The sequence below is a fragment of the Larimichthys crocea genome, chromosome XVI (assembly GCF_000972845.2).
Source record: "Larimichthys crocea isolate SSNF chromosome XVI, L_crocea_2.0, whole genome shotgun sequence".
Taxonomy (NCBI): Eukaryota; Metazoa; Chordata; class Actinopteri; family Sciaenidae; genus Larimichthys; species Larimichthys crocea.
The window spans coordinates 14,777,874-14,793,447 of NC_040026.1; the positions used below are offsets into that span (position 1 = coordinate 14,777,874).

General features: G+C 43.6%; 1 protein-coding gene across 7 annotated transcripts in view; it reads left to right on the top strand.

Annotated features, from left to right (window-relative positions):
* Positions 1-15,574, top strand: part of usp54b (ubiquitin specific peptidase 54b) — a 57,026-nt gene that overhangs the window by 34,154 nt on the left and 7,298 nt on the right. For all 7 annotated transcript variants that reach the window (XR_002042399.2, XM_027289527.1, XM_019266045.2 and 4 more), the window contains 9 exons: positions 2,005-2,151; positions 5,273-5,422; positions 6,067-6,259; positions 6,482-6,664; positions 6,978-7,206; positions 7,842-8,237; positions 8,526-8,653; positions 8,768-8,926; positions 13,180-13,327. Coding sequence is in view for 6 of the 7 variants with exons in the window: in XM_027289527.1 (XP_027145328.1) it covers positions 2,005-2,151; positions 5,273-5,422; positions 6,067-6,259; positions 6,482-6,664; positions 6,978-7,206; positions 7,842-8,237; positions 8,526-8,653; positions 8,768-8,926; positions 13,180-13,327 (1,733 nt within the window). In the remaining variant the exon portion in view is untranslated. The remainder of the gene's footprint in view (positions 1-2,004; positions 2,152-5,272; positions 5,423-6,066; positions 6,260-6,481; positions 6,665-6,977; positions 7,207-7,841; positions 8,238-8,525; positions 8,654-8,767; positions 8,927-13,179; positions 13,328-15,574) is intronic.

Genomic DNA, 15,574 nt, shown 5'->3' on the forward strand with positions numbered 1-15,574 from the left:
TCCCCTTTTTTAAAAAGTGACTGTAATCTGATCCCGTCTTTTTTTCTGTAACCTTTTCTTTTTGCATTCTGATTATGTAACCAAAGCCTGACTGGTTTAATCTGCAGCAGTCCATCATATTTAATAAGCTGACCGTATGTTTTGTATGTAAAATCGGTGAAATAGCTACAGCTTTTTAATAAAAGCAGGATAATTCCCTCTCAAGTGTTCGGAAGTATAAATCAGCAAGTATCTGCAAATTATACTTCTGCTGTACAGTATGAAAACGTTTGTGACACTTGCATGAGCATGGAACAGCCCAGGAGGACTCAAAAAATGATCAGCAACAGTTCCTTGTGAAACGTGACGCACCATCCTCCATCCTTTTGCGTTCTGTGCGATAATAGCGCTTGAAATCATTTTGTGAAACGGCTCTCTGGGTTTTATTTCTGTAGATCCATATCTCTGTAATAACTTTGTACTCGCCAAGTTAATTGCTCGGATCTGGGGACAAAGAGAAATTGCTAAAAAAAGAGGGCTGACGTGGTAAGAACCCAGCGATCATAGCTAAACTCATCTTTAATCTACCTGACTGCTGTAGTTGTGAGCACACAGTTTTTTTCTGTGATCAGGTACCGACAGTTCAGGTGCGCTCGCTTTCCGTTTGTTCCTCCAGATTAAGCGGTTAAGATAATCTTGTTTACAACCTCAACAACTGACTGCTCGTGTTTCTTGCCCCATCAGATTTTGTTGTAGTGATGTTGCTGCTTTTCCACGTCCCGGCAACAAGGCGTGTGAGTGCAATGTTATCATGGCTGTTAGGAATGATGGCAAAACTCCAAAATTAGCTCCCGAGTTGTAATGAAACAGAATAATCCTTCAAGTATAGTGAATGCACTCAGTAACCTTGCACCTCTGTATGGTGGTTTTATTGCTCACCATCAACAGTCTGCCTCCTCATCTGTCACCACATTGATAAAAATGGGATTGTCTCTTTACTTCGGTGCTGTATGAGTCGTGAGGAAGCATAAGCACAAACATTTTCCTAAAGTTGTTTCATTTTGCTCCGAAGAATGCCGCGATCAGCATTCTGCAAACCTACAGTATCCTTTGACCAGCAGCACTGTTATATAACTCACTCTCTCTTGGAAAGGTCTGCATAGCCACAGCAAAAAAAAAAAAAAAAAAAAAAAAAAAAAAAAAAAGGGAAGAAAGAAAGAAATCTTTGCATATAAAATTTAGAGATGAGACTGCAAGATCAATGTTGTATTATGAAGCAGAGCGAATCTGTTTGTACGATCATTTGATGAATGATGTTGTCACCGGCTGTTCTCAGCAGAGACACAGCACAGAGTGCTAACTGAGGCTGTGTGTCCCGTCGGTGCATCCGAAGCTAACAGATCAGCCTCAGTCTCAGTGTGCTGTGCCGTTTTGGCTGTTGCTCCCTGGCTTGTGTCTGTGTCCCGTTCTCAGAATTGAGAAGCAGACCCTGGCAAAATACCTTCCTGCCATCTCTGGTGCCAGCGCAAGACAGCCCGTCGCCCACAAAGGGAGAGTTCTGTGTGTGTCTGCTTGTGCATATGTGTGTGTGCGAATGTTGTGTTTGGCAAAGTGTCTGGTTGCCAGGGTGTTCTCAGGCTGTTTCCGAGCCCTCTCTGCCAGCACTGTGTGCATGCTCGTCTGTGTGCATGTGTGTGTGCACCAGCTCTGCGGTGGGTCATGACTCAAAGGAAGGATTCAGAACACACGGTTCTGAACTCAACAGAAGGCCCAAGGGACAAATACAACTCAGCACAGTGTTTCTTCCTCTGTGGTTCTCTCTCTTACAATTCTTTCATCATCTCTTTTCTCCTGGCTTTTATCTCCGCCCATCATTCTCCTACTGTTCACTTCATCCGTGTGCATATCCGCACCGTGCACGCATGTGCGTGTGTGCGTTCATCACTGCCAAATAAAGGGACGTACACCCCTGTCGGGATGAATAAACCTGTTTGATCACACGTTCTCCCTCCCTCCGTCACACAGAGTAACTGCGGGGAGGTGTTGCGTATCCGCCGGGTGCTGATGAACTCACCGGAGATCGTGTCCATCGGGCTGGTGTGGGATTCAGACCACTCTGACCTGGCAGAGGACGTCATACACAGCCTGGGGACCTGCCTACGTCTGGGAGATGTAAGGAGACACACATACACACATTATGCAGTCATTATAACACATTAACATATGTTATGCGTGCCTGGGAGCAGCCAAGCACTGACATAAATACAAACATAATGCTCTAAATTTGTTAGTGAACGGAGCTTTGTGCACAGCGTGTACCAGTGACCCAGAGGTTCTAGTAACAGTAAGATAAACATCAATAGTCAGAAATAATAAACCACATATGTTTGTGGTGTTGACTGCACCCTCGGTGCCTCACGAGGCTCCTTTGGAGCTTCAACAATAGAAAATGTTACAGTAGAACAGTAAAAATACATTCATAACTCTAGGGATGGCAGAGTCAAGTCATGTGGCCCATGACTTTGGTCAAGACTGAAATATTTCAACAAATGTCGGATGGATCGCTGTGAAATTTGGTGCAAACATTCATGATTTCCATGTGAATGATGAATTCTGCCTACCTGATGATCCTCTGACTTTTCATCAGGCCAAATCTTCACTGCTTTTCTCAAATAAAATAGGATGGTAACATTACAGTACAGCCTCACAAAGCTGCTAACATGGCTGTAGACTCTTGTTTTCATTCAAATAAGGGATTTAATTCATGAAAAGATGGACAAAATGCCCCAAAAGGCCCTTTTTTCTTTCACTACATGCAGTCGGCCTGACATTGTGTTTCTGCTTGGGGGAAAATCAGTCCCACTGACGTCACATCCAATTGACACAGAGCAGTTGACCCTTTATTGAAATGTTAAGAAATCCTTTAACCTCCTGAACCAGATCCCATTGTGTCCTTCAATCCTGTCATTTCTAGGCTTACAGCTTACTCTTACTTGTCACTTATTTTCAACGTTTGGAAGTCAAGTACTGTGTCAAGGTTGCATGATGTGTTTGAAGTCCTGTCGACACGAAGTAGGTTTTGCCTTGTTTTCAAGAATGGTTCATGATTTCGTGGATTTTATTGTTTGGCTAGGAACGAGGACAGGATAGACAAAAAATGATTTTAAACTTCAAGTGGACTCCTTTTAAACATTTTGAACACAACCTCATCTCAGCCCGTCGTGTCATATAGTTTTATTTTGGCTACTCACGGATGGTGTCGTTTTGCACAAGAGTACTACATGTTCCAGCGTAGTTGTTAGAAACTTTTTTTGTGTATGTCCAGAGAGTCAAATGGATTCTGATCCCAAAATCAAAATCCCTTTGAATCCCTCAGCTCATGGCTGAACACTCCACTTAGAAACCTGAAGAGGTCATGGCGTCATTTCATGTCTCTCAATCAGCATTTCTTTTCTTGGTCTTGGAGCATTTTACTGGAGTTTACAGCACTTTCCATGTCCTAAAATAAATCCACATTTGCTACAGCAGTTGCTATTAAAAGGTGCTGAAATCTTTGTGATTTTAACAAACGATTACATTGTGAGCACAGAATAAACTACAGATGCCATGCAGCAGTCCAGACAGAGCTCTCTACTAGACTCTCCTATTTGTGTTTGAGCTGTGACATGAAAGGCTGCTAAAAAAACAGACATATATATAAAAAAAGGACCATCCTTTTGTAAACATATGAAGCGACCCACCCAACTTGCTGTTGTTCTGTTCCAAGGCTGTCGTTTGGCTATTGGTGTTGTTAAAAAAGTAAATGGGATTTTGAGTGAGGTTTTCTTATTTCTGGAACAGAATTTGGACTTATTTTAATTTAAATTGAAAGTTCTTATTTACTACTACAAAACTAACAAGCAAACGATACTAGAAACCTCCAGATCAGAGGTACGAAGGCATATATTGAGGACACTTGCAAGGACACACATACTGTATAATCATACACACATATATTCTAGAAATATGTGCATGCTGTAACTCCCAATAAACTCAACCAATCCTGTTCCAGCACACTGAGAAACATCGAAATATATAAAACACGCGACCTGACCTCCATTAATCTCATATAGAGCTCACGATGCCGTGCCTCCATCTCCTGCTTTCACACCTCTCACACACACACACACACACACACACGCACACCCACACACACACACACGTGACGTGTTCGGCCTCTGATACTCCATGTCATGACTGAGTAATGTTGATGCATTTTAATGCCATCGTAACATCTTCAGCCGCATTCTGAAGCAATATGTATGAATAATGGATCACTGAATATGTGCGTTATAGTGAGTCAAATTCTTTCCTCTATCTTCTATCTTCTGTCTCCTCCTGCTGCCGTCTCTCTTGTTTTCGTCCCGCCGTTGTGAGATGAAGCTAGTTGTTAGATAGGAATCGGAGGCATCATCTATCGCATTCTCTGCTTTTGTTTAGTCGCTCAGATCAGGAAAAGGGAATCCATCTGCCTCCTGTATCCATCCTCCTCTGGTACTGCTTTCATTTGCTCTCTTTGTCTGTCTTCTGCATCTGTTTTCTCTCTTTTTTTCTGCTCCCCTGTTACAGTACTCTTTTGTGTTTGTTCTCTCCATAGATTAGATTATTTTAGTGCGGAAACAATTAGTCTATTGCAATTTGGACTGACTCGTGTATTAGGCAGAAATGTTGCCGGTTCCAACTTCTCAAATATGACAATCTGCTGTATTTCTTTTGCTTTTCTCTTTGTGAATTGAACATCTTTGAGTTTTGGGCTGCTGGTCCGACAAAAGTTGCAAGTTGAAGCTTTGTGACGGGCAATTTTGTAAACTTAAGTAATCAATAATGAAAGTAATCGTTAGTTGCAGGCCTAGATTATTTATTAGATAGTGTTAAATCGAAGGTTTCGTTAACATTCTCAAATGTTTATCTGTGTATATACAATGTGCAGCAGTGTTATTTGACCTTACTGAGACATCAGTGTGAGCACTGTGCATCATTTTGGCGTGAAAAGCTGCAGCACACACATTATGTAGCACTGTGCAGCATACAATGAGAGGAAAGTGAGGAGTTTGAGAAAAGGTGAAGGATTACTGCATACGGCACATATTCTAGGTGAGCAAAAATGTGCTTGTATTCACATTAACTCCTCTATCTCTATCTCCCCCCCCTTTCCTACCGCACACCTCTCCCCCTCTGTCCTGCATCCCTCCCTCCCTTCCTCCCTGTCTCCTCCCCCTCCCATCCTCCTCTCTCTCTCTCTCTCTCTCTGTAGTTGTTCTACCGTGTGACAGAGGAGAGGGCTCGCCAGGCGGAGCTCTACTTGGTGGGCATGGTGTGCTACTACGGCAAGCACTACTCCACCTTCTTCTTTCAGACCAAGATACGCAAGTGGATGTACTTCGACGACGCCCACGTCAAAGAGGTGAGACACAGTTTGGAGTCTGCATGCTGCAACACGGGGAGGAGGGGGGGAGGAAGGGGGGGTGCCGTACAGTATCTGCTGCATCTCCAGTTGTGCCGGTGAGAGCAGAAATGATAAGAAGTACGCTGTATGTGAGTTTAAGTGCTGCATGGTTAGAGGGGGGCGGCCTGAGATTGATTATGTGTTTAAGGTTTAATGCATGTCTTTGTCAAAATCTTAGCGCACTAAAACTGGTGTTGTGTTGTAATGCTTTATGATTCAAGCGTGAGTTACGTTCCATAAGGCTGGGGAAATGATATAAATCTTGCGGCGGCTGAATCGAGGGAAGGTAGGCTTGCTTGTGTCAAAGTGTGATATAAAGTGAATCTACACGTCCTTGACATCTCTATCAGTCACAGTGCACACTGTCAGTCACGTTAGATTATCGAGCTACTGAAAAAGTGTGATAATATGATATCAATAAGGACACACGGCAGCACAATGTGCGTTTGACCTTCTGCTTTTGGTGGAATATGCGTAATGTTATATCTCCATACAGATAGATTTACTTTCTCTTTGCGTGTCTGTGACGGGGGGTGGGGGTGTTTATATGTATGTTTATGGGTGTCTTTATTTGTGTGTGTGTTGTCCTGCTGCACCTCCAGATCGGCCCTAAGTGGAAGGACGTGGTGTCTCGCTGTATCAAAGGCCACTATCAGCCCCTGCTGCTGCTCTACGCTGACCCCCGTGGGACGCCGGTGATACTGCAGGAGAGCCCCAACCCCTGTACCAGCTCCAACCCGCAGCTGGAGCTCCAGCACTGCAGCAGCAAGGCTGGTTACGACAGCGAAGACTCCGGTACAGCAAAGATGACATACTCTGCTACAGATCAGAGCAGATTACTCTGTGTTTATCATCCGGTTGTGGGGGGCATGTGAGGTTATAGCTTTAAAGCTCTGACCTTCAACCCTGTAATCCAACTTCTGCTCCTGCATACTGCAGAGCCTGAACTTATTTGACTGTAAATATATGTAGATGCAGGATTAACTGAAAGGTCATCGCTCTTTCTCTCACTCACAGGTCGGGAGCCTTCCATATCCAGCGACACTCGTACTGACTCTTCGACGGACAGCTCAAGTCACCGTGCCTCTCGCAGCCGATCTCTCCACCAGTCGACGGGCAGCCACCTCTCCAGTGAATCGCAGACCACGGTGGTCTGTAATTACGACGTCGGCACACCGCCGCACAGTGCTGACGCCGGAGGTAATAACTGCATTTGAGTCCGTGGGCAAAGTTATCTATACTCGCAAAGTACAGCTGCACCTTGACAGCTCTGTAAAACTGCAAATACACAAGTGACCGCAGTGTTTTCAGGGAGTAAGAGAAAGTACTAAACTGCAGTACTCGGTTTTCAAGTTTCATTGGAAATGAAGTGAGTTCTGTGGGCTCTTCAGGTTATGCGCCTCGTTTCTGGTTATTCTCATATTTACTTTCACTGCTGCGACTTAATTGGCCCTTGTGGGATAAATAAAAATGTTATTGGATTTATCTCCTGGCCCTCTTCTCCCACATTCAGAGTCAGCGGTGGAGGGTCCTCCCCGTCCTCCCTGTCCTCCCTCTCCCCCCCTGCCGGAGTACAAGGAGACGGCCGTTTTCCTCCTCTCCTCCCGGCGGCCACTCACCTCCTCTTCCTCCTCCTCTCGTCCCCTGTCGTCCTCCTCTTCGTCAGGAGTCGGGGGCTGCGAGGGTGGAGTTGGTGGGCCCCACTGGGAGGATGAAAGCACCAGCAGCGAGAGCAAGTCCAGGTACTGCACCACCGACACACACCAACACGTCGACTTCAGGCATCCTGATTTTAAACTTTAATAATGCATTTTCTTTCATAAGTTGTTTTGTAAGTAATGTTTTTAAATCTTAATTTGAAAAGTTACTGCAATTAAAACCATGAGTTCAATGTAGTGGATTAGAAAGGACAATGTAGTGAAGTAGAAGTTTAAAATGTCACAAAATGTTCTGCAAAATTGTATTTCAGTTCAGTACTTGGAGTCATTTGAGCAGGGGTGTTAGCCATGCTATCATGTGTAAATGAAATACAGGTCAAATAAATGTAAATGCAGGGGGTTAGAGTAACTAATTATTTATTAAATTAACTCATTAATTATGATCTCAGTCTGTGTCAGAGCCTCACATGAGCAGAACCACTCTGCAGAACTAAAATGTGTATTGTTGGTGCAATAAATAGTTAAAGACTCAATGTGAGTGTCCTCACTGAACTGTATTTAAGTTGTTTTGTAGGTCATGTATTTTTACTTAACTACCCACTAAAATCAGTCATTCTACTTTCCTTAAAGATATTACTTAGAGACACATTTGCACCTTGTGAGTAGTTTTCAACATTCAGGTAACGTCCTGTGTGATATCCTCCTCCCTCGCTCTATAGTTCTTCTGGAGGCCGCTACAGGCCAACCTGGAGGCCCAGGAGAGAGGCCCTGAACATCGACAGCATCTTCACCCGACCGAGAGGCTCCTCTCTGGGCTACAACACCCTGCCTGGTCCCTCTCTCCCTCCGGAGCCTCAGGACTCCCTCGGCCTCCCTCCCTTGGCAGGACCCGCTCCACCCGCACAGCTAGGTTTGCAAGAGGTGGAAGGGAGAGAGACTGGGGAGTTAGAGGTGGGGTTTGGGCTGGTCGGGCAGCCCAGGTCTCTGGGCAGTGGGCGGACGATGGGTCCCCCTGCCCCTCCACCTCTGAGAGGGGTGGAGCACCAGCCACGTCTGATTCAGAGGATGGAGAGTGGCTACGAGAGCAGCGAGAGGAACAGCAGCAGCCCCGACAGGTTGGAAACTCACAAATAACAATTACTGTCTCTTACTTTCTGTCTCTGCCGTTCGTCTTTCCCCCGCTCGGTTTCTCTGTCGTTCTTGTTTTTCCGTTCAATTTCACTTCATCAGCATGAAATAGGAATGTGACATTAACAACGTGAAACTGTCCAACAGCGGCGCAAAAAAATCAATCAATGGACACTTTTGTCTGGAGATTTGATCTGCAGCCTCAACATTGTTCCCCTCTTTGTCTCTTTTTCTGGCTTTCTTTCTCTCTGTTTGCTTTTCCTGTCTCTCCACAGGGAGGTGGGGCAACAGAAACGGGTGCTGATGTCAGGACCTTCATGGCGTTCGGTTCCCAAGTCAAAGAGCAGCGGTGCCATCCTGCAGGAGCTACCCTCCCCCAGCTGGGGTGGTGGCACCAACGCAGGTGTGTATTTGTGCATGTATTTGCATTTACTGCACTTTAGCAACTTATTTTATTATTTTTTTTTTTTACATGTTGACGATGACTTCATTTGTGTTTGTGCACGCATGCGTTCAGGCTCAGGGCGCAGTGAGCTGGACGAACTGCAGGAGGAGGTGGCGAGGAGAGCCCGCCAACAGGAGCAGCAGAAGCGGAGGGAGGCGGAGCGTGAGGCGGCCATGGGATTCAACCCCAAACCCAGCAAATTCATGGACCTGGACCAGCTCCAACACCAGGGTATGGAGGAAAGAGGGGCGAGGAAAAAGACAGGAAGTAGGAACGAGGGAGGGTGGAGGAGAAATGTATGGCAAGTTTTTAAGGAAAGCCAAAGAAGGCAGCTTACCCAACTTACAGAAAACAGATTATCTCACTTACCTTTAGTCGTATCTAGCTATGCAGATGGTGTTATTTTAAGATATTCGTCTCTATATTTAACTCAATTGATGGAAACAGAATGTAATTTTTGATATGCGCAGTAGTTTAAAGGGACAGCTGACGTCCAAACCTCACCATCTGCATGGCTTGATAACCAGTCATCACTCAGTAAGTGAGAAAATATGTTTTTCTTTTGCGAATTTGTGTGAACTGGCCCTTTAAGAAGAAGGTCAAACTGCATTTAAAGCTGCACGTGGCAACTTGTGTGACCTTTTTTTAGGCAATTCTGCATAACAGTGTCAATTTTTAGTTACAAACTAAAACCAGGATAAATTTATGGCATTCCAATTGGAGCCTGTTTTTATGCTGTGCGTCATTTTCAGTGTATTTTATGTTAAAATCTTGCCCAGTGCAGCTTTAAGGTCACATTATCACCTGTTGTCTAGTTTAGCAGTCACAGTGACTTGTACGTCCGTGGTTCTGTCTGACCTCCTCTTTGTCCTCATTCCCATCTGTTAGTCTGTCTCTCCATCTGTCTCCCCTCCATCGGTATTTTTTATTTGTCTATTAGTTCAGTGCGTGTTACTATAACTCATACTGTATATACTGGATTTTTTGTGTGTCATCCGTGAGTTGTGTTTTAATGTCCATAAATAAGTGTGTTTGTGTCTCAGTTGCAGCTGAGCTCTCATTGAGTTCGCTGTAGCTGAACAGCGCAGAGAGCAAATCCCTGTCAGATCAGTTTTTACCAACACGGAAACTCCCGTGAGACGTTTACTGACCGACACCGAGTAGGAAACTCTCTCACAGTGATTCCCATTTACAATCGCAATCCCAGTCCAAGTTCAGGTTCAGAGCTCTGCTGATGTCCCGGCCTAAGGAGTTCACAATGTGTGTGTTTTTTTTGTTCACAAAAAGATTCACAGTGTGTGTGCATCTATGTTGAAACATATACATACATATAAATAATCATGTATGTACCTGCGTGTACAGTGTTTTGTTCATGCATGTGTGTGAGGTTGTGAGACTTCAGACTTAGGACTCAAGTCATATTTAAAGGGGCCCTTCAATGATTACACAGCTCTAGAGGAGCTTTGTCAGCTCAGCAGGCATCAGCTAAATCTTTACATCTTGACGTTTACGTCACAAACTGAGGTTTTAAAAGATATAGACTTATACTGTACAGAGAATGGAGGGTCCAAACAACGCTGTATGACTTCATGGGAAGTGTAGGATCTAAAATGTTTCTGGACCTTGACTCATACGAGGGACTAAATGTTTGGATATCTCTGCTAATTTTGCTCATTCTTTGTCAGCTATGATGCCAGTATGGTGTCCATGAGCAGCCATGTTGGTCTATTGGTCCACTAATTTGGTCCTGACTGAAAAAACTGTCCAACTATTTGGTGGATTTCTATGAAATTTTCTGCTACATTCATGGTTCCAAGAGGATGAATCCTACTGCTTTTGGTGATCTAGTGTTAACATCAGTTCGACGACTCGGCTGTACTTTGCGTTCACAGCTAATAAGCAAGTGCCAATCTTCCCATCTAACTCCCAGCAAGAATGTGTATTGAATTATATTTTCCAAAATGTCAAACTATTAACTAAGTGTACACACTTTTGGGACATAGCATATATATGGACGTCGTTTCTGAGGTTTCTGAAGTCGTGAAGCTAAGAGTGTAATGGCTCTGGAATCTTGGCAGTCCTGCCTCTGCCACCTCCTGACTAATTTAAAAATGGGCAAAAACGTGGATCGCCGGTCATCTGTAACAGCACCTACCTGTCAGTCACGTGGCCACGCTGTTAATTACGCATAACTTTAAGCCTTAATATAATTTTAACGAGTGAGTTAAAAATAATTCAGACTCGGTACAGTTGTCATGAACAGGGAAATTTGCTATTTTGTACCAGGCTGTAAACATGTTTATTTCTGCTGTGAAGTTGGACATTTTAACATGGGGACTTATGGAGACTGACTTGTTCTGGAGCCAGCCATTCAAGGGAACTGTAGTTTTGGCACTTCCGCATTGGCTTCCCTTCACAGCCACAGAGATTGCAGCTTGGTTTGGGATAGCTGCCTACAGTAGCACTTCTAATGCCTCTTTAGCCCACGAGTAACTTTCTGGAGCCAAATGATTTTCTCAGGCTGTAGACTGTTGTCTCTCGCAAGTCCCCCAGCTTATCAACTTATCGAAGTCTCAATCAGGACTTGAGACATGACTTGAACTTGATTGCTGTGAGAGTTGACTCAATTTAGACTTAAAGATGGAGAAAATAAGACATTGCTCAGCTTCACCCTGTTTATTTGCATTGAAAGCACTTGACTGACTTGTGACTTGGCCTAAATGACACAAGACTTGACACTTGACAGCTCTGTTGTGGTCCATATTCCTTTATGTGTGCGTGTTTTCATGCATATTTGGTCCATGCATCCACAAATTATATTTTTCTGTGTGTGTGTGTGTGTGTGTGTTACTATTTTCAGAAAATCTGTGTCTGTGTGTCTGAGAGAGAGAGAGAGCCTTGTATGAACTGCAGGTGTGCAGGTTTTCCCCTCCAGCTCAGCACTAACTAAATCTATATCAGGGATTATTATGTTGTGTCCTGTCTGTCCTACTGTGTGTGCTTCAGTGTGTTCAGCCTCATGTACCTGACACACATACACACACACACACCCCTGTGAGTACACTCAACCTTGATGAAGTGAAAGGACAACTTGCGAACGAACAGATGGCATCACTATCAGTGCGATTACGTAACAGAATTTGGTTTCCCACATCCCTATCGATGGTTTCAGGTGGACTCCAAACAATCTGCCTCAGTGTTTTAGAGGACGTTACAGCCAACAACAACAACAGAGCTGCCATCAACCTTCCTTTATTCTGTCTCTATCAATCAAAAGTCTGTAAACTCAAGCCAAGATGGGTGATGGCTGCTCTTTTGTTGTCTTCTTCTGCATCTTTTTTATAACCAACTAACACCATTAAAGGTGCGTTCACAAGGCTAGGCACCATAGAAGCAAAAAAAACAAACTTCTTTCCCTGTCTGGTGTCTGTGGCTTCATGAACGTAGCCTCAACTTTGCTCCTCACTTATCTAATCTTGACTTTTTGACTCGCTAATTACAGTACAGGTTTACATATTGATGCATTGACAATAGAGTTGCAAAGTGGCAAGAGATGCTGGGTGTGGAGGCGTTTTTCTCCTAAATTTCAAAGTTTTCCTTGAATGATACCCTCAAGTTTATTAAACATGAAAACCTCCATAAGAGTATAACTTATGCTTTTGGAAAATTACAGGACAATGGTAAAGAATACTGTAATAATACTATACCTAACATCGTCAGCTACTGGTCATACCAGACTGAGCAAGACGTTCACGCCTAAACACCTGAGTGTATTAAGATGAGCAAGGGTACATTTTATTGTTTATAAATTGTAAGAGAATGAATGTGCTTTGATCTTTCAAATATTACATAATCTAGTTTTAAAGATTCAGTTTTTAATTATTTCACCTTTGTGACTGACAAATAATCCATCAGTCTCCATCAGTTTGGTACAGTGGATGGCACAAAATATACTACAATACCCATGAGCCTCAGCAGCTGTAGCTTTAGAGAAGGCGGCATGAATCAGAGCTGCAGTAAATTCAGCAATTGTTGTTGCCCTCCTTAAGTTTTTATGCACACGTGCTTGCACTTTATGTGTATTTTCTAACCCAGTTTCTAATATAATATTTTGTACGTATGATTTAATCAATCCGACATAATGAAAATAGAGGATGCCCAAAATAAATCCTCCCACTTTGCAACTCTATACGTGTATATAAAAAAAACATTAACTTACAGTAGAGGAGCGTAATGCATGCCGGCCCCCTCATAACCACTCCTTCTGCTCTGCTTCTATTTTCTCCTTTTGTCTCACCTGTTCGTTCATCCTCATATTTTGTCTCTTTCTTCACCTTTTACTCTCTTTCCTTCGTCTGTGTCGTTTTCCTTTCCTTTTTTCCGTCCCCCCACCCGCTCTTCCTTTTCCTTCCTCTGCCACTCTGTCGTTATATCTTCCTGTCTTTTCTCCTTTTTATCTCCCGCTCTGTTGTTAACATCCTCAGCTGTGCTCAGACCCCTGCATGAGGCTAACGCTCATAGCGGATTGGCTGTAGCTGCGTGCATGAGGAGCACTGGGGGCCCAATCAAACGCAGGCAAGAACAGGAAATGGAACGGGAGACAGGAAGCGCCCGCCCACAGGGGCCCCGCAGGTACCACCACTGTCCCCTCTTATGTGTCCGCAGCGGTGCCTGTCTCAAAACCACCTCAGACCCCTTTTCCTCCCTTCCTACCCTCCCTCACTTCGTGTGTGTCCTCAAGCTCAAGCTGTCCTTAAACCCACCTCAGGACTCCTCTGTGTGTGTCCTCTGGGTGCTGGCTGTCTAAAAACACCTCAAAACCTTCATGTTTGTGTTTTCAGCTCTGGCTGCAAAAAATCCCAGAACCCCTGTTTTTGTAACCCCGAGCACTGCACTCTTAACATCCTGCTGAATGTGTGTATGCGTGTCTGAATGTGCGTGTGTTCTCAAACACACACACTTGACTATATACAGTAACTTCTTATCCCCTTCGTGTTTGTGTGTTTGTTGCAGTGCAGTAAAAAAAAAAAAACTTGCTTTGCTGGGCTCTGTGTCGCCATCGAGAATAAAAAGAGAGACAGAGTCGCTCTCTGCTTTTTCCGTGCTTCACTGCTTCCTCATTGTTGTTGTGCTGCTCTTTGTAGCTGTGGTGCTGCCAAGGCTTCCCTCTGCTCTTTGTGTGCTGCTGATCTGTCCCTCTCTGCATCGTAAAGCTGCAGTCCGTCACTTTGTTTCAGTCCTGTGTGCCGCTGTGCGATTGCAGTGACAGATCCTGGTTTAGTATCCTGTTTGTTTTGTTGGTTGCTTTTTTTTTTTTTTTTTTTTTTTTTTTTTTTTCTTTTTTTTTAGCTGCTGTGTTTGTGTGTTACTGTAAGTCAGTCAGTCTCTCTTGATGTGTTAGTTTTGCTGTGTGAGGAGGTTGAAAGAGAGCCTCAGAAGTGAAGCTTTTTCTACAAGGAGTGGTGCGTTATTTCATATTTTTTTAAAAGGGAGCCTCGAATCTGAGATAAAAACTCAAATTTAATAAAGCTGAACAATAATAATAACAAGACAAACAGGGTGCAGACATCCCTGAGTTGCATGGATTTCAGTTAATTGATCTTCGATTTTTCTGCAGACAAAACAAACAATTTAAAGATGTCAACTTGGCCTTTTTTTTTGTATATTCTGACATTTTATAGATAACGAATAATAGATGAATCAAACAAATCATAATCAAAAAAAGAAATACATAGATCAGAGTGGTATAAAATCTATATAAATTGTGTTTAAACTGACTGAAAAACCAAAGCATTTATGCAATAAAAGAACACCAAAAAAATAAAACTGTATAAAAGGATTTTAAAATAACATACGTAACATAAAGCTCCAGTTCCTGGTTTTTATCATCTCAGGTTAAACGCATGTGGAGTTAGTGTGTTTGTAATACAGTTAGTATCCAATCCTAAACGTGCTTTAACGCTGGTAAATTCTCCTCTGAAACATCCTCCCACTGGATCTGTAAGTAGTCTTACTGCGGCACTTTGAACCAGCTGACCTGATGCTCACTACAGGTGGAGTTGTGAACTTATTCATGTTAATTTCGGGTGTAGACGCCTTGGCTTCAGTCGAACTTAAACTGAAGCGAAATTTGTTCAAAATGAATAAATTGTAAATCCAAACTGTTAACGGCAGGATGAAAGGAAGGAGGAGGTGAAGCTCGGCGCTCAGCCTCTTTTATTACCTTCCTCCTCTCCTCTATTGATCAACACAAGCCTCTGATTTATAGCTCGCTGCTGCAAAGCCTGCTGGGTAATTACTAAGGCTGAAAAGAGACGGGAGAGTTAATGTGGGGGATGGGGGCTGGCACTCACGTAGACACGCATAGGTTTTTTTTTTGTTTTTTTTGCGCACACGCTGTCTTTAAAAATAGCCGCACAAATTTACAGACTTGCTGTTCACACATACCAACACACACACACGAGTTTAGTACACACACACACACACTACACACTGATGTGTGTGTGTGCCATGTCTCTGCAGAGAGAGGATCCACTAATGTTCAACATATATCATATCCTCCACATATCAATGTATGTAAATCAATAAAGTAATATAGTGGCCCGCTGAGGCTGAATTACTCCAGACTGTAGAAGCCACATACGCTCTTGGTGTTGATTAACTGCACCGGTGCGGCAGAGGCTAAATTGCTGTTTTGATAATCGGGTTGAAGTCAAATCTTTGGTTGTTTGAGCTGATCAGAAAGTTAAGTTTGGTGAATCTGCAGCGATCTGTCTGTGAGTGGAGCTGAGCTTGTGCCTGACTCATAAACAGCATGGCTGTGAAATCCCATACACAAAGCGATGCTTGCACAAGGCTGCATCATTGTGTGTTCATAGC